This window comes from Pararge aegeria, chromosome 2 (assembly GCF_905163445.1).
Source record: "Pararge aegeria chromosome 2, ilParAegt1.1, whole genome shotgun sequence".
In the NCBI taxonomy this organism is placed as follows: domain Eukaryota; kingdom Metazoa; phylum Arthropoda; class Insecta; order Lepidoptera; family Nymphalidae; genus Pararge; species Pararge aegeria.
The window spans coordinates 16,346,598-16,370,052 of record NC_053181.1 but is presented as its reverse complement, the minus strand read 5'-3'; the positions used below and the strand labels follow the sequence as shown (position 1 = coordinate 16,370,052).

Here is a 23,455-nt window from a genome sequence, read left to right as displayed (position 1 = left end):
AGGTCTTTATATGCCAGATAGATGTAGGAATTATATTTTTTTTCTATTTCACAAGTTAGTCCTTGACTGCAATCTCACCTGGTGGTAAGTGATGATGCAGTCTAAGATGGTGGCGGGCTTACCTGTTAGGAAGTATGGTAGTCATACCCCTATTAGGTATCTACGCGACATCGCACCAGAACATTAATTTGCTTAGCAGTACGTCTTTGTCGGTAAGGTGGTAACTAGCCACGGCCAAAGCCTCCAACCAGACCAGTTAAAAAAAATAAGTATATATAAATTCTCAAACTGCCCGCACCGGGAATCGAACTCGGGACCTCCCACTTAAATTCACAGCGCTCACCGTTTGTCGGTGAGGTCTTCTTTGACGCCTGGGAGGTCGTCAAAGGGCGAGGGCGAGGTTTTTATGTGTAGCTTATTGTGACAGAGCTGCTCCGGGGAAGTTCTACTGTACTTCCCCGGATCAACTCTGTCACAATAATATCGTATGAAATAAGCATGGCTTATTTCTGCCGCGAAGCAGCATTGTTGCAATGCTGTGTTCCAGTCTGAAGGTCGTGGTTGCAGGTACATGAGGCTTAACAATACGCCTCAGGTTGATTGACAAAGAGCTGAGCTTTGATTAACGTTTTCCTGGCATGCCCCACAACGTGTCGGATAGTTTATAGCTGATAGTTTTTTACTTAACATCGCCATTTGATGTATGTATGAATGTATTAATACACTTTTATTGCAAACCACAAAAACATACAGAAAGATCGCTAATGAAAATTTAGCACAAAGGTGACAATTTGGCGGCCTTATCGCTACATAGCGATCTCTTACAGGTAACCCATGGCGTAAAACAAAACACAACCCAATTTGGTTGGGTCTTCAATTAATACCCGTGGTCCTAAGTGTCTAAAAGTACAATACTTCCTATTACAATCCCATCGTTCGCATGTGCCGCCTTTATAATGATTTTGTATCGAGTAATCGTAATATTGTCATTTTTAACAAAAGGATATTTTTAAAAATCAAATTATTAAGCACTGTTCCACATAATCTTTAGGGAAATTATATATATATATATTATTTTTTTAAGTGTTTCTTTTTTGTTTCAATTTTAATTTTATCTTTACTTTTTGTTTAATTTAATTCCAAGTTGTGTACACATACTTTGGGTTGTAGCTTAGAAAAAGACATGTTATTACTTATATTTAGATATACATACTTTTAGTTATAACTGTTTTGTGTACCTAACAACAATAAACAATACTAATAAAAAAAACATCTATAGATGCTTAGGTAGTATTTAGTAGTGGTCAACGATGACCTTATTGATGACCAAAGCTATCAAATCACAGGGCGAATTCGCCAAGCTTTGAGCATCCGTTTTTATTTGCGACGGTGTTGATGACCAAAGCTATCAAATCACAGGGCGAATTCGCCAAGCTTTGAGCATCCGTTTTTATTTGCGACGGTGTTGAAGCCATGAAATGGTGGATTCTTCATCGGTAAGCAAGATAGTCTATAATTATCATTGGACTCCGAGGTAGCCTAGGAATGGAAGTTTTAGGTGAACACTGTCTTCGGGGTGCTTGTTTAGTAATTAACGGGCCCGGAATATCACTTTTGTTTAGTGGGAGGCTTCGGCCGTGGCTAGTTACCACCGTTCGGACAAAGGCGTGCCGCCAAACGATTTATCGTTCCGGTACGATGTCGCATAGAATCAGATTTGGGTTGTGGGTAATAAAGTATACTGCCATACTCGGAACAGGTTAGCCCGCTAACATCGTAGACTGCACCATAACTTACCACCAAGTGACATTGCAGCATGGACTTGGATTTCGGGACTCCGGAGTCCCTCTAGGTCCTTGAGGAAGGCCTGGAGTTCGACTCCTCAGGAGCCCAGATTAGGAAGAAGAAAGTGAGCATTTTGATCAATTTAAAATGTTTAACGATAAAAGCAAAACAAATCATTTAGATATTTCTAAGTAATTTATTGGTAAAATAATACAATTCATGATTTCATAAATACTTATTACAACATATTTGATTAATTAAATAAGTAATTAGAATTTACGTCAAATTCATATATATATGTACTCGTAGGTATCATTTCATAACAAATACGGCGTTTCTGAAATCTTCGCTTTTTCTTTGTAACAGTCTTTTAACCAGTCTTCAGTAACTATTTTCGCTTTAGAACTTATATCCTGTAAATCTTTAGTATTCGCCCCACTTCGTACAACCACATGGGTGGAATTACGGGGTGTGCCGGTAACTCTAGCTCCATACATTCGCGCTAAAGTTTCGTACAGGGGATTGCCCGCGACATGTAAGGTACAACCACGTAAGAACGAATAAGGGTTGTTATCACCAAATAGCTGCTTATCCAGTTTTACCATTTCTTTTGTGGTCAAATATATTGGTAGTTCCTGAAAAAAAAAACATTAACTCTATATTTTGAGTCTAGAAGTCGAGTTTTAGTTTTTGATCTTATCTGTTCTGGCTAGGACGGGCAGGGGACATTTTTCTCAACGGGGAAAGCACAAAATGTTCCTCCCACAGTTTTATCCACTCTGGGAGCTTAGGCACATTTATTTGAAATAATATCCAAATATACGTGTAATCATCATGATCATATCATCCCATCACCGACCCACTACAGGGCACGGGTCTGCTCCCACAATGGGAAGGGTTTAGGCCGTAGTCCACAACGCTGGCCCAGTGCGGATTGGTCGATTTCACACGCCTTTGAGAACATTATGGAGAACTCTCAGGTATGCAGGTTTCCTCACGATGTTTTCCTTCACCGTTGACGCAAGAGCTGCATGGCTAGCATGCAAATTGTCTCCTGGACAATTATCTCCCCGGGGAACGGATAAAAATCATCTTCTCCTACAGCTATATAAACTATCAAAGTACTGGCGCACAAGTGGAAATATTATCTAAATATATATGTCTAATAATAAAAGGAGCTAAACTTCTCCTATTCCATATTCCCGTGCAGGTAGATATGTCAGTTATATCCTTTTTCAGTGGATATAATCTAGGTATAATGTTTTCGTTTCCTGTCTGTGCTAGCCGTGCTGGAGAGAAATCACTTACCCTGTCCATTTTGGTCATACATTTTCTCAAAGTATTTTCGTCTAATTCCTCCTTGTAACTGTCCCCAAACGTGTCGTATTCCAAACATAAGCTGAATTTAGTCTCATCTTTTATAGACAGCATATCTAAAGGAGATAGCGAGCATAATTCTTCGGAAGCAGGCAGAGAGCGTAGCCAAGAAGTAGTGATAATATCTTCGCTTCGCATTGCTATCAGTTTGCGAATTTTAACTGTGATAGTACCCGCCACACAACACCATGTATCGGGTCCTAAAAAATATTTAAGAAATAGGATATAATTATAAGTTTGGGCCTATGGATAGCAATTTGGATGGTCGCTAATTATTTATTATTCATACACTATCGCACAACCAAAAAAACGGTTTACAAAAGGCGGACTTAATGCTAAAGCATTTTCTACCAGCCAACCTTCGGCCGAGCGAGAAAAACGAGTGAGGGTGTTGCCAAAAACTATGGGAAGTAAAAAATATATCTATATATATATACTAGCTGCTGCCCGCGACTTCGTCTGCGTTTGATATTGTTTTTAAAGTATTCAGTATCGCTAAGCCTTAAATGAGTATAGTAGTATATATATAACATGTGACTGTCAATTAATTATAGACAAATAATTTGCAATAAAATAAAATTGCGGCTATAATTAAAGATCTAAGCTATCCTATCTCTTAAGTTGGACCAGACTGCTCACGGTGTGTCAATTTAATTTAAAATCGGTTAAGTAGTTTAGGGGACTCCTAAACTACTTAACCGATTTTAAATTAAACATCGCGGACAAACATCGTGACAGGAGATTTATATATATTAAGATATATATATATATATATATATATTATACAATTTATAGACATATGTGTAGGTATATATATATATATAGGTACATGAATGTGAAGGTGTATACAAAATTTAAAAAAATCGTGTAATTATAGGCCTGATAAAAAATACTTAACGGGCAATTAGAAGAGTAGAGCTGTGTGGGTTGAAGTGTGTTTTTGGAATATCTTCAGGTTTAAATCGTACCAACATCGCTTATAGATTTGCGTACTTTAAGTTGCAATGAATGTGTCACATAGTAGAATGGGAGTCGTACGTAAGCACTCACACTAGACAGTCGCTAGACCAGCCTAGTAAAGGGCATCGAGTCGCACGAAGCCTCTTTATCGCTGAAAATTCAAGACCCTGCAGTAGCGATCCATCGGTATATACTTACGTAGGAGGAATGGACATTAAGCTTTATTTGTTATAATCCGCGAAAAAAGGAAAAACTGTACGGTGCAATGCAGGAAAATTGCATTAAATGGAAAAAATCATCCTCCTATACAAGCTTTATTCCAATTTTAGGGTATGCAATGTTTTTGTGCATGTATAGAGTGCACGCCACTGAGTGCAATTTATAAACTCGTCAATATTTATCATGAAGTTACTCTGTACGAACGCTTTTAGGTATTAGTAGATTGTTAAATGTCGTGGGGTACGGTAATCACACGAGGTATTTCTGGAGAGGATTTCACTCTTTTTTTATCGCGCCACTTCATACAATATTTGCTGTTTCTTGACTTATCCCTTTCACTACACTATTACAAACACTACCTGTTAATTAAGATAGGTACCTAAAAACTAACAACGGCTAGTCTGTATGGTCAATCTTCCTTGCCTGTCCTAAAAGGTACAAATGAAAAAACAAAAACATAAAAAAGTAAAGTATTCTGACCTGTTTTTGTAATAATGAGGTGTTTTCCGCCAGCAGTTTAAATAAAGAACTTCAATTATTTCGAACCTGAGCTATGATAATATGAAAACAATATTTAATCCTATCATTTATTTCTATTTTGGTTAAACAAAACCTATTTTAAATTAAATAATTATTACTATCGGTGAGAAAATTGCTCACTAGAGCAATTTTCTCACAGCTAGAGAACCAAATGAGATAGCCTGATGAACTTCTTAGGAGTTATGAGAAAACGAATACCTACGCATTTAAGTATTAGAAGAACCTAAACCAACAACTCACCACTATTCTCAACATGTTTGCCACCGTGCGACTGAATTATTCGAACTAGCTCTGATTTTTTGCTGTCTTCGTCATCTGACAGTATGCAAAGTTTTCGCCCCAGAAGAGCTTTCGAAATGACCTCGACATCGTCAGTCAGTTTTGTTCTGAATTTATCCGCCACTTGCTGCGTCTTGCTTGTTTTTTTTATTTTCCTTTCAGCTGGCTCATTTGATGACTCGTTGATGCGCTTTGTGCTCAATTTAATGACTGGGCTCCTTGTCTAGAGAAAGTTTAGAGGATTCGCTTTAAAATAATTCGTAATTCGATTACACGTGTATACAATCGAATTACCAAAAGAACTAAAAGTAGCTCAGGAGTTAAGATAAACGGATTGGGCTTTTACACTAAGAATATACTTTTCTTGATTAATACAATACCAAACCGCATAAGAGTTTGGTATATAATAAGAAAGTATACAGAAGCGTCTGAGTAGGCTATTTCTAAAGTGGGTACTTACGGAAGTAAGTTGGTTAAAGTGCTGCAGTGTCATAACCTCAGCAACAGGTTTGTCGTCACGAATACGCTCTATGCGTGGAAAGCGCAGAGTGTAGAAGGAACCGTATTCCTTGCCGCGTACCAGTTCTGATGCTCGCACCTAGCCATTTGAACTTTATTATTAAAATTGGTAGGTCAGAAAAATCATCATCATAATGCGAAGATGCGGAGAACGGCTTAACGCGCTGTCAGATTGCATGGAAGTAGACGACACCAATTTCTCAACTCTGGGCTAGTTGCAAACAAAAATTTCAATTTTAAGTAGGTAGTATATCTGAATTAACCCCTTCTCATTTTGGTAGGAGACTCGTGCCCTGTAATGGATTGATATGATGATTTTTTTTTATTAACGATAGGCCAGCGCTTGACGACAATCATGCCCGTTAAAAAGCAATGATGAGGTCTAGGATGGAGCACGCTTGCCTAGAAAAAGCCTATTCACTCTAGCCTTGAAGGTAGTCAAATATACGTGGCAGGAAACACAGTTGCCGGGAGGGCGTTCCACGTCTTAGCGGTACGTATCAGAAACGTGGATAAAAAACATCAACCACATAAGGATGCCACCGCTCACCGGTGTCTCGCTGTTCTGTGGTAGAACGGGGAACAAGATTGTGAAGTTTCTGAGCACACTCACTGAAGTATATCCGGTAAAATACCGATAAAAGGCATTCGTCGGTGCTGGAGACTATGTAGTTTCGCCTGTGTTAACGATTTGATGACGACGACGATGATGATGATTTCTGAATTGCATGGTCGGTTTTCTAATTATTATAGATCATACTTTCAGGTTCAGGGTAGTTTGTTTTATTAAGCTTATAACAATTTATATGCAAATTGAAAACCTGCTCCGTATTTGAAGGTAGCTAAAGAGGGACATAGCGTAAAGGAATGACCAAATATCTTGGAGTACCTACTTGTAAAGCAATAGAGTGCTCAGGCAATATCCAGAAGTCGGGCTTCTTCTTATTAAAGTCCAGACAGGGGGGTGGTGGTGCGCGCTTCGAGACTCGCCAGTTCTTCTCTAATAGAGCGCACAGGCGTTCTTTTTCCTGGTAAGTGACGCCGCTGGACACGCTGCCAACGCACACCCAGCGTTGGGGTTTATCACCTTTTTGGAGAGAAAACAGTCAAACATTGGCGCTGTGCGAGTGGATCTAGCAATCCAAAGAGGATTCTGTAGCACTGTGGTTTAAAATAAAAGGGTTTCCCATTCCGCAAGTAGGTATGGTTTTCGCGTAATAATTCTACGGTAGGTTCGTTTATTTCCGCCACAAACTTAACAAACTTTTTTGCATCCAACTCAATAAGAAATTGCGCTGTAACGTGGATGGGCAAAGAGCAAAAACAACGACAATGTAATACTTCTGGTACCCTATATTGTTTCCTTGTTGTAGTAGTTTGTATGGGAAGTATCGGGAGTCCATAAAAGGCTGTTTCTTTTACTAGGGCAAACTACAATATCACAAACGGGATACATACCTGATTCAACGTCAGCACACGCAACGTAAAAACTCTTAGCGGGGCCTTGTCTTTTGTTCTCCGATTCTTCAGCCCCGATTATAACTAAATCCAAGTCTGTCATAGCACCTTCTGTGTACTGGATATAAAGAACTTTGTCGGTGGGGACTCATTAATAATACCAATCGATAGCTCTTTTGTAGAGTGCCAAATTCCACGGTCCTGAGCCGCTTGTTTCCAGTGGCGTGCATAGAGGGTATGCACAGGGTATGCAGATGATTTAAAATTAAGAATATCTCTAGTAAGAGTTATAAAAAACTTAAGCATAGTCATTGTAAGGGTTATAGAAAGCCTACCCTTGAGTATTTATAGCTCGTACTGGCGATTTTCTTCATTTTATATCACCTGTATACCCTCTATGCACGCCACTGCTTGTTTCCAGCGACTCGCTTGATGTCGCCAGTCCACCTAGATGGGGGTCAACCAACGCTACGTCTGCCGGCGCGGCCGCCTTGAGACTTCCACAAACAAAAACTGGAAACTGGAAACTTTGAGCCTTTTTATGAGGGCCATAGTAAGCGACCACGTTTCAGGTAATTGTTCGAAACTTTTGTCTACAGGCACTGAGGGATTTTGGACGTAAATTAGACGGATGTGTTTCTTGCATGTACTAACATACTAGAACTAACTGTAGAAAAGTGGATCTAGTTTGAAATATATATATGTTTTACCTCAGGTTTAATCTTGAACCAGCCAGCGTTACGTTGTGCGGGAATGTAGTAGGAGTTCACGTCTTTTAGCACAACGCCCTCATCCTGGTTGTCGATAGCCTTATTTATGGCATTGATAACATCTGAACTACGATATTAATCTCATTAATGGTGTAAGATTACTTTTAAATTAAGAATTATTGTTTCAAGTTTTCTTTTTTATACTTGATAGACTTGCGCTTGACAAATATCATGCCTGATGTAAAGCAATGATGCGGTCTAAGTTGGGGCACGCTTGCTTAGAAAATGCCTATTCATTCTTGCCTTGAAAGCATTCAAGTTACAAGCATTCATAGTTAAGGAAACACCGAAGCCGGAAGAGCGTTCCAAACTTTAGCAGTCCGTATCAGAAACTTAGATGAAAAGCGCTTCGTGCGTGTTGCCTGTATATCAACCACATAAGGATGCCACCGTTCACCGTCTCGCTGTTCTGTGAAAGATTGGCGCGAGAGGACAAGATTATGAAGTTCCTGAGCACTAATCACACAAGTATATCCTGTAAAAAACCGCCAGGCAGGCAACATTCCGTCGGTGAACAATAAGTCCACTGCTGGAATAAAGGCCCCTCTCCTAACGGGAGGGTTTGCATGTAATCACCGCGGTGATAGCAGATGGTGGTAGCACTGAAGACGCTGCTTCTCTCTATTATATTTCCCTTTCTACATTATATTCCTTGAGTCACCTCGTACGACACCCGCGGGAAGAGGTGGGTGATGACATCTGTACTCTGAAGTTTGATCACACGGTTGTTTGTAATTTTACTTTTAACTAAAACAGCCATCGTTTTCAAATGTAGAATACGAACCAGCCAATCCAAGCTGGCAGGATTCGCATTCAATACTTTTTTATATATGTATATATAAATGTGAATGTAAATTTGTTTGTTAAGCTTTCACGCAAAAACTACTGAACCGATCATCATGAAAATTTGTACACATATTCCTGAAGGTATTAGAAGTAATGTAGGATGCTTTTTATCCTGAAATTAAGCTCAGTTCTTTTGGGAGAGGGAACGACATAACGCCGTCAAATGATAACCGATTTAAATAATTACTTACTTACTTTTCTACACAACTTAAAAATTTCAGTAGAATTACACCTGAATTGAATGCCACATGTCTTTCTAAAAACAAAAACAAACGCAGACGAAGTTGCCGGCAACAGCTAGTATAATATATACTTACACATCCTTTACTAATTCACGTTTACTATGTTGTATGACTCCAGGCACATCCGTAAAGAGAGTATCCAATATTTCGAGTCTATCGCAAAGTGGCAAGCCTCCCTTGTCCGGAGGGCCGACGAGCGATTTTCCATTGTAATAAAGGATGTCGAACACACAGTAACAAGCTCGATATGATGAATGCTCCGTTATCTTTTTTATATCGTATGACATCCCTAAAACAAACCACTTTGTCAAACATTAATCTCTTTATTTATTAGGTTACAAGTTTGTCTTGTACTTGTGTTGTTTGTGACAAGTGGAGAACCGATGGTCGTAAGGACAGACGTGTTCTTGAGTTGACACCGTGTCCCGATAAGTTCAGTTGGGACGACCTGCAGCTAATTGGACAGACAGTCTCAATTTGGTAGCTGGAAGCAGCAATTCTAGGTATGGCGCTCTTAGAAAGATATATTTTTATCATTGGACGCTTAAGGGGTGTTGGTAACGATAATGTTGGCCGCTAGCTGCAAACTCACATATCGTAATATATATATTATGTATCTTTTCTTACAGTTGCTCACCGGTATTGACTTCCCATCTATAATCGCAAGCAGTAAATAGCTGCCGCAACTGTTAAATCAAATGATCTGTACGAAGACCAAAAGTTCGATTTCCGTAGACCGCAATGCATTCTAATTGTTATTTGTGAGGAAGTAACATAAGGCAAAAAAAAAACGATAACTGCAATCTGTTAATCATAAGTTCAGCAATAAATCCACGTTTTCCAGCGTTTCAGAAAGTAAAAGCTAATTCTTAAGATGGAACAAAAAATGGGCTGGGTTATTAAAATATTATTAATAGGTTATACCAACTAGGTTACTACTACTAATATTATTACTACTACCAATGCCTATATATTGAATATAGCTAGTAGGAAAAGGAAGTTTTATAAGAATAAGAAAGAGGTACGACCAGTAGATGATTTGCAGACCTGGCCAACCAACAACCCAGCCCTAAAGTCTTTTAATTTTTTAGTAACTATGCCAGCTAATTCTTCTTATCAGTGTTTTTTTGTCACGATTGGCCGCCCTAGGTCCGGGTCTACTTGGCTAAGGGCAAATCCGCCACTGGGTACGATAGTTTACCTTTAGAGCCAAAACATTGGTTTTCTTTATGCCAACCCATCATTTCGCCGTCAAGTATGAAATTGTGAGCATTCAACGAAAAACAAGTCCTCAAATCTGGCGTGAATATACCAAATTCAAATGTTTTGCCATACTTCTTCGAATAAGCAAAACCCTTTCTCGAATAATACTCAAAAGTATTGTTGTCCATATGCATCTGTGTGGTGGTGCAAAACAAACATATGATTAGATGGAGCATGCTGCTCATATATGAGTCGAAGAGTTACGATCTCGGAGGCTGCTCCAATTTGGGTGATCGGGATGGTGACACCAACGGCTTATAGTGCTATAATTATCTGAGGCGTACCGGTACAAAACACCAATTTTCTAACTTTATTTTGGCGTGACTCTAAAATTTATTTTAACAAACTATGTACTCTAAAATTTATTTTATTCAAACGTTTTTCTTCATGTTATCCTACGCTTTGGTTTCTTCAACTTGTATTGTGCGAAAAAAGTAGTTGATGAGTGAACACATAGAAAATCACGTAGACAAATTGTAAACGCATCTTCTTGTTTTATTCCTCAGACTTCCCACGCGTGATGATATATATCTATAGAGCTAAGCTGTGCGCCATGAGATAATTATGTCTGTCAGTTTTCTCGTAAAAATAGGACTAGTAAATGGTTGACATACCTACCTAATTATATCGTGGCGTGCATCTCAGCCCTAAGGGAACGGTTTTATAGGCAAAAAAAAAGATCCTGATGGATCCAATATTCATTCAATAATATACTTGCTTGAAACCTTTCCCCATCGAACTTATCTTCTACATGGTACATGTTAGTAGGAGCGAGGTGTATATGAGTAACGTCCATTCTTTCAGACAGCATAGGCCTTACTGCATAGAACAACTGTACGCCGAGTTCTAATGGTCGAGTGTCACCATCATCTAGCTCTTCGCAAACCTTGAACAATTAAGCGGCCATTAGTATAAGTATAAAGTTAATATTTATATCATACCTTTCATCGCTTCATCTTACCTTATGAAGATCGCTACAGTTTCGATAGAGCTCCGGGGCATCGGGATGGAAACATGACAATATGCGATGTGTACTCATGCCGAGTTTCAAATCTTTTAATATCATTCTCAGAAACCATTTGAACTCTTGAGGTGTTAACTTTGTTATCGCGTAACTAAACGCCTCGTCCAGGATAGCTGAAACAATTGGGTAACTTTACTTAATCAAGACCAGAATATTGTTACGTACGTTCGTTGATTCGGAATAAGAACACCTAATGACACTTGAAAGACTTTAATCTTCTCAATAATAAGTTCAAGAACACACTTCTAATCGCAGGTCAATTGTAGTCCAAAATGTAGCCAAGGTCACATATTTCACACTTGACACTTGTTTCACTAAAGAATTAGTTCGACGTCGCCTCGCTCTCAGAGCAGGCTGAGTTAGTCGCGACGGGCACCCGATTTTATACCGCTTTGGAGGCTGAGAACCTTCTTTACTCGAAAACAAAAAGAACGCTCTAGAAACGTTATGAACTGTACCTATTATCGGAATTTTTTTATTGTTGCGTAGGTACTTAATCGACATAAACACAGAAAGTACCTACACGTTACGTTCACGCGTGATTATGAACTTTACGCTGTTAGTTTTAAGGTTCTTTGTAACAATATTAACTAAATAAGTAAACCTATTTACATTCGCTACTGTACGTACTAAATAATCCAGAGAATATTTTTATGACAATAATTGAGTACTCACGTCCTTTATTTCCTACTTCATCTTTGGCAATTTTGTCTAAAATTTCATTAACAGCGCCTACTGTTAACTGTGGTGTAGTTTGTTGGGCTCTATTATTCAAAACGAAATACGCTACGCTGGCAAAATCGCTTTCGTTTGAGGATGAATGGACGGAACGAAAGTTTAACAGCTTTTGGGCATCTTGTGACTGTTTATTGAGCGACAATACTTTAACCAATAAAGCACCAAGTTTGGTAGCTTTCAAATTATATGCACTCCTCTCACGTTCACAATCGGGAAGCAGTAATCTAAGAATTGGGTAAAAAGTAGAAATCTGAAAAAAAAAAAATAGTAGATAATAAAGGCAAGCTGCATCTTAGGTGCAATAACGATCGCACGCAGGAGGTTACGTTAAGATTTGGATACGTCCTTCGCTTTAGTCCAACAAATTTTCCAAAATTCATAATTTACTCTCCGTCTTTTTAATCAACTCTATGTCAAAAAACCAGTTCCTGCTTTTTGACATAGAGAATTTTTTTTTTAATTTTTACTCTTTATTTGTACACATCATTCAGAAAAAAATAGAAAGGAAAACACAAAGAATGTAGTAAGATACAAAAGGCGGCTTTATCTCTAATTAGCGATCTGTGCCAGGCAACCTTAAGATTAGGAAAACTAAAAAGATTAGGTTTAGGAGATTAGGTCGTAAAGGAAGAACAAACAAACAAATAAAAAATACTCTTTCGAATTTATAATATTAAGTAAGGTGATGAGATAAATTCTTACCTTTTCACCCACAGTATTAGCCACTCTGATACTAAAATTATTCACGAATTCCGTTAATTTTTTTTCTTGCTCTGTCCTTTGCTTCTTCTTCTTATGTATTTGTTCGAGTACATTGCTTAAGTCGCCGAATAATATTTCATTTGCTGGTATAGTTAACATATTGTTTTATTTCCGTGTCCAGCCTAAAAATAATTTAACAATTATTTTTATTAGCTACATTTTGTAGGATTGAAACTTTTGTAAGAAAATATGGCTATACCTATATATAATATATATTAATAGTATCTGAGATTAGCAGAACTTTTTGGATCTATAGTATAATAGAAAAACTTTATTGCAACACAAGACAATAGGAAAAACACAAGGAAACTACTTATACTAATAGTACTTAGTGCTAGGGTGCAAAGGCATAGTATTAATTATTGCTCAATGTGTTCACCGATATTCTAAACGATAACTACAAGTTATAGTTTGTCGAGAAGAATAGAAAAAAGATGTCAGAACTTTTTTTTTTTAAGGTTCCGCACCTAATAGGTAAAACCCTTTTACTAAGACCCCGCTGTCCGTCCGTCTGCTGTATCTCTCGAATCGTTATAGTAAGACAGTTAAAACTTTTACAGATGATGTACTTGTGACGCCTTTTCTGTTTCTTAGTATTTATTATAAATACTAAAAAAACAGAAAAGAATAAGTATTTAAGGGGGCCCCCATATAACAGACCTGATTTATTTGCCGTTTTATAGATAATGGTACGGAACCCTTCGTGTGCGAGTCGGACTCGTATTTTGCCGGTTTTTTTGAATAACAATATTTATGTTAAGTTCCTATTTTGTCTATGCAAGGATTATGTTGTACAAAGGGCTAAATCTTGTATGTACATTCAAACACAATTTCATCAATTTTATATGTTTATTTGTATTAACTATATAACTAAATATTTTATCATGTATCTTCTAGCAACGTCTGGTGATTGGTCTTTATACAATACATAAAGGTTATAAGCAATCTCTTTTGATAAATCTATGACTCCATGCTTACTACAAGTTGCAATAGGACCGCAATTCAATGCTTTTTCATAATATTCAATAGCTAAATTGTTAATATTTAACATCTGATAAGCTCTGCCTATGTTATAATATGCTTCCTGGTCACACTTTCTAAGTTGTTTATAGGTAAACAAATATGCGAATCCTTGTAAAATTAAGTTGTTGTGCTTATCAACTGTCCTTTGCGCTGCCATTGCCAGTAACGTAACTGCTGTTAACAAAGCTGATAAAGGTTCTCTTAACTGGTTATGGTATTCCATAAAATACTTAAGAGCTACAAGATATCTGCCGGATATTAAGAAGTTGTTGCCTAAGAAAAGATTCTTTACAATATTGTAATCTCTTTGAAAGAGCCTCGATAAAAATTTACCATGTGTATTTTCATCTAAAGAGTTGATAACATAACTTAATAAGTTATATGTCTTCAGACCTGGGTACTTTGCAGCATATTCTTTGATGAATCTAAGAGCATTAGGAAAATCATTATTCAAGAGGCAAGCTTGAAAGCAGTTAAATTCAACTTCAGAACGGTGACCAGATAAACACTTTGAAACCAGGCCTGTATAAGTTATTCTTTGCATTGTGGGATATAATTTGTGTTGGCAGGCAATTTGGACCAATTCCTTAAACAAAGCAAATTCGTCTTTTGGATATAATTTGAAGGTTTTTTCCTCTTCAAATTGTAAGTCATCCTCGTGATAAGTGTTCTCTCCTCTCATAGTACGAAAATTAAAAATAAGATCTACACCACCCTTTACTCTGCAAGCAATGTTCAGCTCTTCTTGGTGTCTTAACTTAGTCAGATTTCTTGATAGCAAGGCTTCCCCAACCTCCAAATACTTCAATGGTTTGTTGTACTTTTTTAAGGCCTGACATTGCTCATATAATAGACTGGCACTAACAACATATTTATAATCTTGCTGCAAAATATTCAATGCATCCTCGATACATCCCTTTTTCTCAAGTATGCAAAATAGTTTTTTACGTGCATTAGGATGCTGTGGAACATGTTTTAAAACTTTGTAATAAGACTCAACAGCATCATCTATTCTTCCTAGTTGGTGAAGGCATTCTGCATGTTTTAGCCAAACAGCTCCAAGATCAAAATTCGTATTCTTCACTAATGGTTCAAGTAATTGAATGGCCATTTCATAGTGCCCCACTGAAGAAAACGCTTCCTCTATGTCCATATAAAGGTCTCCAGCTTTATCCACATCGTTACTCAAGAAGTCATTTAACAGCGTCTCCACTAAGCTTAAAGAACCCAAATGAATGAAGCAAACTAATAGTTTACTCTTTAAATCTATAGCCATCTTACTGGGTATAACACAGCTTAAGTAGTTTGTGTGCTCTTCAATATCGCCGTTAGCATTTTTAATAGTTTGTATCTCTGCTTCTATTTCAACACCTACATTAGACACAAAGACATCTATACAAGTATGATACTGCTTTACAGAAATCAGCAACTCTAAGTAAATGTTAATATCTTCAATAGTAAATATTGACGAACATTTTGCATATGCTGTAGCCATTACCTCGTGAGCTCGTTCTATTTCTTCACTGTAGTGATAGAGAGTCACAGCCAGTTTAGCATATTTCATTATTATTTCTCCTTCACTTGATGGTAATGAACTGACAATCTTGTGATAACACCTTACTCTAGTAACATTTAAACTGTTAATTGGATATTTCATTTCCTCCAAAACTGTTAAGAAGTCAAGTCTTTTCATGTGCGCTTCAATGTTCTGAGGCTCAGCTTTGATGGCTTGCGTATAACAGATCATTTCTTGTTTTTTGTCATCTCTCTGCTTACATATAGCAGCAAGTCTCCACCATTCTTCAGCATCTGAGCGACTCAGATGAGCAGCCAGTAAGGAAAACTGTAAGGATTTATCAACATCATGTTCATATATTTGAGCTAAAGTTTGGTAAGGTTCTGCAGCTGTGGGCAGTTGCTTTATGATTTCGTGGCACATACGTTCTGCCATGTCCATGTCTCCTCGCGCAAATCGAATATTAGCCTCACCCATTAATCCCACCAGTGCTGCAGACAATCGGGTGTGCCTCCGCCGTCTTGGATAACTTTTCCCCACTAATTGTACTGAATGTGTTGACTCGTCGTCGTCATCTTCAGTTCTTCTCAATTCTTCTAAGTCTTCTTCGTCTTCAGCGCGATACCATTCACTCGAATACTCAGCGAAGGACATTGCCCCACTTAAAAATTTGTTAGTCAATTCTTCATCCACATCCATCGCTTCATCTCCATGTGACTGTGACTGTGACTGTGATGGTAAGGGACTTTCTGCCATAGTGTTATTCATACTTTCTTCAAAACTGTTGAAATTAAGACATAACCTCTTAACTAAGTGCACCTACTACTAATTATCTGGTTATTAACAATTATCGACATTCACTGCAAATTAAATGAGCGGAAAGGATTATGTGACAAATCAACAATTTACCTTTATTTTTTCTTAGAAACGAATTGTAAATACCAATAAAAAAAATAAACACAACCACAAACCATCAACCCTTACCATAGAGACAGTATAACAGTTTTGTATAATTTATTTTACGGCCTTGGATTCAAGTCTATTCAAGGAGAGAATTACGTCCTAAAATCCACAGATTTTGTTCAGATTTGATTAGATTTGCCAGATTTTCTTCCAAGCAAAATCTGCGATTTAGCCTCATTATTCGTTATAATATATTTTATTGTTTAACGTGACGTGACATCGACAATTGACTTACAAAAAGACTATATAGAAATGGGACAGAAAACCAAAAAAGTGATTATTAAATTCGTGTGTTATGGTTGACTTGTACGTTTATCTGGGGTTCCGGTTCTGTGTTTTACTGTTTGACAGTTGAAAACTGAATGATGGTGATGAATGTAAATAAATATTAAATTCATAAACATTTACTCTCCAATCCATCCAAAATAAAGCATTTAAAGTGTGTATATATATTTTTCTTACAACATTCAGTCTGTTCTTTTTTCATTACATTTAATGACCTGAGAAATAACTGAGAAAATATCCTACATACAGTATAAAGCATTACTTCATGTATTTTATAAACGTAAAAGTTACATAAAGCTGCAATTTATGACAGTATTATGTACGATTAAAATAATATAAATATTGCTAAAACAGTGGGCTGACATATGTGTGGTACCCTTGGAACAAGAAATTCTGATTACCTTAAAGAGATACTTGCTTGTTTCTATTAGTCATACTTGCTTAGTTAGTATTTATTACTTTTAGGTGAGGTGGCAGCAAATGCAAAATGTGTGATCTATTAAAATCCGTAAGAGAAGAAATAGTAGATATTGAGAGAATATGCATTAAACCACAGGCAGAGCCGGTTGAAGATATTTATAGTGCTGCAGCACCCTCTTTAGAAAACATGCCACTTGAGGTTTGTTTAGTGAACCATAAAATATTCATATCTATTTATCTTAATTGAGAGCATAGAGCTGTTTTTGAGAGCATAAAGCATTCCTGATTTTATACATTTTACATAATACTGTTCCATATGCATGTCAGGGTCAACTTAGACCACTTTGCTTTTTAATTCCAATGGCTGATATTACAAGATGTATAACAACCTATTTACTTTTGTATTGGCACTCCAGTCTTATTTGTAAAATAAAAAAAGGAATTTTTAGGGCTACTGGTAAGCATTAACCAGAAACTATATATACAAATGCAGCTTAACATATTTACTGCATACTACTAAAGCAAATAAATTTACTAATATAATATTAAATCATGTTTAATGACCTATATGAACCTTAATATATATTCATGATTTAAATTAAACATTAAATGTATTTCAATTGAGATTGTGATTATTTCCAGATTATTTTGAAAATATGCTCATATTTGGATGCAGAATTTCTTAAAACTGTTCTAGGCCAAGTATGTAGCCGATTTGATGATATTTTAGCAGATGTTAGCATCTGGAAACATAGAGTGATGTGCAAAATAAGTGGGTGCTTTCCACCATTATCTAATTTAGACAATTGCATTGAAGATGAACTGGACTGGACTGAAATGTGTATTGAAATGGAAGTTGAGAAAAATAAGTGGTGCAATGTTGACAAGGGAATGAGCCACTTTGTTATAAAAGATGTACATTATGCATCTGTTGATGCAGTGATCTTGGTTAATGTAAGTGTTTTTATTGTATCTATGTGTTAATAAGTGAGGAGTGAACTTTGTACCCCTTTTAAAGCATTCTATATTCAATAGAAAAAAAAAGGAGAAAGTGGAAATTTTCATTGAATTTTGGAAACTTAAGCAAATTCTTAAAAATTTTAGCTTTAAAAGATAAAGAGAGAACAATCTGGTGATATGGTATGCTTTTGCTAATTCCAATTCCAATAAACTAAAGAACTAGGAAAAACATGCTAATGAGGTTGTTAATATTAAAAGCTCCATAAGAAGAATATTGAGTTTAGGGATTACAAAATTAATAGCTCCAAATATTATTACATCATTGGATGTTTCCCACTGAGGAGCATTTTCAAAGAGCTGCAGTTGTCTTTTTTTGCTGCTTGGAAAGCTATATTCTTTATTGTCTATACTCATATAGTATAGACCCACTATGCTGCATTTCAATTGGTTGTAGATTGATAATTTATAAAAAGAATTGGGTAATGACCTGAGTACCTTACGATTAATGCACTTTGAGGCATAAAGGTAAGGCAAAGGCCCAATTCCAACTTCTCTAGTATTTGTATGACTTGGAAGTAGGTAATACTAATGCCAGATTTATAGCCACACCACTCTTTCAACAAAGATTAATCAAGATTTTTTTCAGGAAGGTAAAACATGCATATCAGGTGGAAGAGACCGGTGCTTAGCATTATGGAATATAATTGACTTCCAGTCTGATGAAAATCGTGGAGATAACCTTGTTCAGAATGATTTGAAACCAACAAAAATAAAGCATGACGCTCATTCTGGTTGGGTATGGGATCTAGCTACAAGTGATGTCCCAGAGTCTTATATTTACTCTGCATCATGGGACAATACAGTGAAGGCATGGGATATAAGAAGTGATTTTGAATGTGTAGAAACATTTCAGTAAGTGTTTCTTATTTGTAGATAGTTTTGCGACATTATTCATCCACAGAATTAAGAACATACAGAAACTGTGTACGTACACAACTACTATTGAAGTAAGTTACTTGTATAGTATTGAACCAAAAGCACTTCAATTTAGTATGGTTTCTTGAACAAAGTCACTTCATACCATTTTGCATTTGACAGTACTTATTTTGCCTCTAATGTTCTAAATGTTTCACCATAAAATGGGAAAACGTTTGTGAACTAGCAACATTCCGCGGGTGTAAAGTGAGACGTGCGTCTTCTGCAAAGACTAAAGTGAAACGGAAAGCACTATCTTTAGAATTGTAAATTTAGTTAATTTAGAGAGTTGTGTGTGTAACAGAATATAATTATTCTTTATCAAATCTTTTAATTAATCAAATAAATTTTCATTTGTACAGGTGCCGAATGTCTGCATTATCAGTTATAGCGTATGGCTACAACGTTATGGCTGGTTTATATTCCAAGAAGATAGTAACATTTGATGTCAGGAATGGAGGTTTACCTGTTCATGTGTACAAACCACATAGAGGGCCAGTATTGGCACTGACAACTTATGGCAATCTAGTTGCATCAGTTAGTGAAGACAGAACTTTAGCTATATTTGATAAAGTAGCTGGGAAAATAATGTATAACAATATAAAAATACCATCAGATAACGCATACCCAGTGTGCTTGAGTTGGAACACATACGCCATGTACATTAGCGATTCAAAGGGTACTCTACATCTCTTTGATCCCAGTAATCAAAAATATGTAAGATCACACGAACTTTGGCCGGAATCCGAATCGGATACTGGACGATCGAATAAGATAGTTGGTTGCTATCAAGGTCAAGGGACAGTAATCTGCTGCTCAGATAGAGGAGAAATCAAATTCTTATACAATTGCAGTCCGCCTAAAGAATATCATAGTATTCAAACTAATACGGTTGACGTTACAAAGGTATTATTATTTTCTTTTTTCTTTTTGTTTATTTTTTCGAAGCTCTAAGCACTAGGCTTGCACTACCTGTGAAAGCCTAGAGCTTAGAGCTTGGACTTCCTTTCGGGAGGGCTGACGCACTTTTCGGAATTACGTGCGTCGTTAGTTTAAGCAATTAAATAATAATTGAGGGACTACCGTGAGGGAAATTATCGTGAGGAAACTTGCATCCCTGATACTGAGAGTTCCAAAAGACGTTTGAAGTCTAAATTCAAAATTCAAATTCAAAAATTAAAAAGAAAAATAAGACGGTCGAGAAGGCTTGTTGTGACTAACCGTCTTAAAAACTATTTCTGATATGGACTGTATTTTTTCAGCTTCGTTATTTAAACGGAATTTTAGCTGTTGGAACATGTGATTCTGCTCTGGAACTCTGGATACCGAATGAAGAATTTAATAAACCTAATTTATGAAAAATCTATTCGGATATTATGTAAAGAAGCCTAATATAATAACAAATGAAGATATACTAAATTAATGGCAAGCTTTTTTAAACTTGACATTGCCTATGCGCTTAACAAAGTAATAAATTCAAAGAAACGCATGAAGTGTCTTAACAAATGTGTTATTAGAAAGCCAAAATTGTAAAAAAAATCTCAACGTTAATGACGTTAGCCATTATTATATAAAGCCTGGCTAGAAAAATGAAAAACCTGTTCTGGGGACGCCACAAAACATTTGACGTTGTTAATATGACGAGGTTTACTATTTTCCTGGTTAGGCTTTAATTTTAGAAATTGTATTGCTATAATTGCAACAGTAAAGATACTTGCGTGCGACCAATCACAAAACTACGCGTTTGTAATTGGTCGCACGCAAGGCGCAATTTTCACGAAACTGCGGACGTGGGACGCTTTAGTTTAGCATTCACTAAATGCCTTCTCTACACTGAGGTGATGTCGAGCACCTTAGTTCACAATAGCTTGGCAGGCCAGTGGCTTATCTAGTTTTTCCTTTTACTTAACTATTGATCAGAGTTCTAAGTGTGAGTTTTCCTACCTACGGTTGCTTATTCGATCGCGTGAAAGTTAATTACGATTTACATGGTATCAAAGGAGCGCCATCTAGGTACAATATTGGGAAACAGACTTGTCTAAAGAGAGTTGTTAAAAATTTTCACACTTTGCCCTCAGATGCCCTGTAGGACTAGAATGTGCGCAACGAGATAATTATCTCTACAATGTTTACCATGGAGATGAGCGAGATAATGGGTAGACATAAGTCACGTGACGCGCATTCTAGCCCTACTGGTGTAGTTATAGAAGTTATACTTCGATTGTTGTTGAGCTTTTTGTAACAATGGAAATAGATAAGTCAAAACAAAATCATGTTTGAAGTCCGAAGTGAATCCGAAGAGGATTCTACATCCTGCCACAACTGACTGCGACCGCATCCGCCAGTTTGGGGAACGGTTAAGTCCTCGCTGCTTACAAGTTTGTGCAGTCAATCAAATAGTTTACAGAAGGTACACTCACAGGTTATTATTTAAACTGTGAAAATAGGTACCTTATTTAATCATTTAGTACCTCATTCTTTCTTGAATGAGGTACTAAATGTACATTCAAATAATTAGAATGTTATAGACATAACATTCTAATTATTTGAATCATCCAAATCGCGTACCATTTGTGCCGATCCTTTGAAGGTGCCGACGCCCGCCTTTCGTTCTATATACATGCGGCCGTATTCAACGCTCTCAAACTATTTGAGCAAATGATTATGACGCAACGACGATGTATGTGAAGATGTAGGATATTAAAATTAAATGACGGATTCAATGGATTGATTTGTAAGGTTTTCACATTCACGAACTCATTGTGTAGCCAATAGAACGCTTTTAGAATTTTATGTTTGTTTATAAGTAAACAAAACAGGTGCCTAACTAATAATTTAATTTTATACTTTTATAACATTTCAGATAGTAGAAATAATATTTATACGTCTTACACACAAGTGTGGCACAGAGTGCAATAAAAATCAAGGCGCAAATTTAAAATTTTAATATCAATGCAAATGTGTATGTTTAAGTATTTTTTGAAAGCGGTTTCATACCAGTTACTGAAGGCAGAAGGAGAAAAATATTGCCTCAGTCTTTGTACACTCCACTTGTCTTATAATGCAAACATCTTTTCATTACTTTTTAATGGTAAAGTTAAACTATGTTTTCAAAATGAAAAAAAAAATTGTGGTAAAAAAAATAAAAACAAACAATGTAAAGCGAGGTTCACTTTTACAAATGTGTTTCCATTATTTTGTTAGGTTTTTAAAACGAATCTTTAACTTAATACAGAAGAAAGAGATAGCTCTGAAAGAAAAGAGTAACGAAAATAGTTTACATTAAATTAAATATACTACGACAATACACACATCGCCATCTAGCCCCAAAGTAAGCGTAGCTTGTGTTATGGGTACTGAGATAGCTGATGAATATTTTTTTATGAATATAATACACATAAATACTTATAATATACAGATAAACACCCAGACACTGAAAAACATTCATGTTCATCACACAAACACTCGCCAGTTGTGGGAATCGAACCATTATAAGACAGGAAGGAAAAATTTACTTTAGGAAGGTTTTTATTGCTTTTTATCATCTTCATAAAGATGGGCGGAGTAGAGGGCGAACGACGCGTTGGAAGAATGGTTGCGCAGCATTCGTGAATGGACCAATATCGTTAACGTGAAGCCCTTGTTTCGCTTGGCGCAAGACCGCGAGAATTTCGCTGAGCTGACGGCTAACCTGCATTAGTGGAGATGCAGAGAAAGAATAGGAAACGTATAATGGTTATTTTAACACATATTTGTGCCTCCTGAATATTTAACAAAATCTAATACAATAATAAATGTTTTTATCAATATCAAAAGTAATTTTGATATAATTGATCTACTTATTTGTTTGTACTTAAGTCTTCCCTTGTTTAAGTTTGTTTGTAGGTTTGAACACATTAATCTCGGGAAGGAATTATACATATAGCAAGGTCTGTAACGTCTATACACCCTGGACGGAGTTTTTTTTGGAGTTCACAGACTGCATAGTCAGTATTATTTGTGGGTAATTTCTCTCTGAGGTCTGAGCTTTTGAACTCGAGGATATTTGCATTCTCGAGCCTACATTTTCAGTATTTTTCAAATTGTCGATTTCGTGGTACGTAATGATACAGTCTAAGATGGTAGCGGGCTAACCTGCTAGTGGTATGACATTTAGGTATATTTAACTCATACCCTTACGGTTACTACCGCATCAGAAATCGAAACGCTAAGTCGCTTGGCGGCACTTTTTCGTCGGAAGGATGGTAACTAGCTAAGGCCCAAGCCCAGAACTAGAGCAGAGAAAATCCAGATGTAATAAAATTCTAAATTGGAATCGGGACTTCCCGCCTATAACGCCAGAGATTTCGTTATTCGAGTTCACCTTTTATGAGCTGCAGGCTCCCGTGCCCAATGCGGATAGTTAAAGGTCAACACAGGTTGAAACTTAAGTGCCCTTCACTCTCCATTGCAAATAAACCGATGAGGTCAACAACTTTCTGACACTGGCGCTATAATCCAAACTAATTAACGAACTCCATAATGATTGGTC

General features: G+C 36.7%; 2 protein-coding genes across 4 annotated transcripts; one reads left to right on the top strand and one right to left on the bottom strand.

Annotated features, from left to right (window-relative positions):
• Nucleotides 1-1,961: 1,961 nt before the first annotated feature.
• On the bottom strand, nt 1,962-16,284 carry LOC120629262 (DNA ligase 4-like). 2 transcript variants are annotated; one of them, XM_039898147.1, is made up of 14 exons: nt 16,231-16,248; nt 12,723-12,904; nt 11,958-12,270; nt 11,220-11,395; nt 10,977-11,144; nt 10,197-10,392; nt 9,071-9,284; nt 7,848-7,974; nt 7,138-7,255; nt 6,573-6,766; nt 5,621-5,758; nt 5,122-5,383; nt 3,094-3,362; nt 1,962-2,420 (listed from the first exon to the last, which is right to left on the bottom strand). In XM_039898147.1, exons 2-14 carry the CDS (start codon nt 12,879-12,881, stop codon nt 2,103-2,105), a joined length of 2,652 nt encoding a protein of 883 aa, XP_039754081.1. In that variant the 5' UTR covers nt 12,882-12,904; nt 16,231-16,248; the 3' UTR covers nt 1,962-2,102. The 2 variants fall into 2 exon arrangements, with proteins under 2 accessions (XP_039754081.1, XP_039754090.1); XM_039898156.1 differs by lacking the exon at nt 12,723-12,904 and having other exon boundaries at nt 14,599-16,284.
• A 336-nt stretch (nt 16,285-16,620) lies between these two features.
• LOC120632542 (F-box/WD repeat-containing protein 9-like) lies at nt 16,621-22,723 on the top strand. Of its 2 annotated transcripts, XM_039902379.1 has the most exons (6): nt 16,621-16,723; nt 17,035-17,188; nt 17,632-17,943; nt 18,596-18,861; nt 19,287-19,830; nt 20,187-22,723. In XM_039902379.1, exons 2-6 carry the CDS (start codon nt 17,057-17,059, stop codon nt 20,280-20,282), a joined length of 1,350 nt encoding a protein of 449 aa, XP_039758313.1. In that variant the 5' UTR covers nt 16,621-16,723; nt 17,035-17,056; the 3' UTR covers nt 20,283-22,723. The 2 variants fall into 2 exon arrangements, with proteins under 2 accessions (XP_039758313.1, XP_039758323.1); XM_039902389.1 differs by lacking the exon at nt 17,035-17,188.
• The last annotated feature ends 732 nt before the right edge of the window (nt 22,724-23,455 follow it).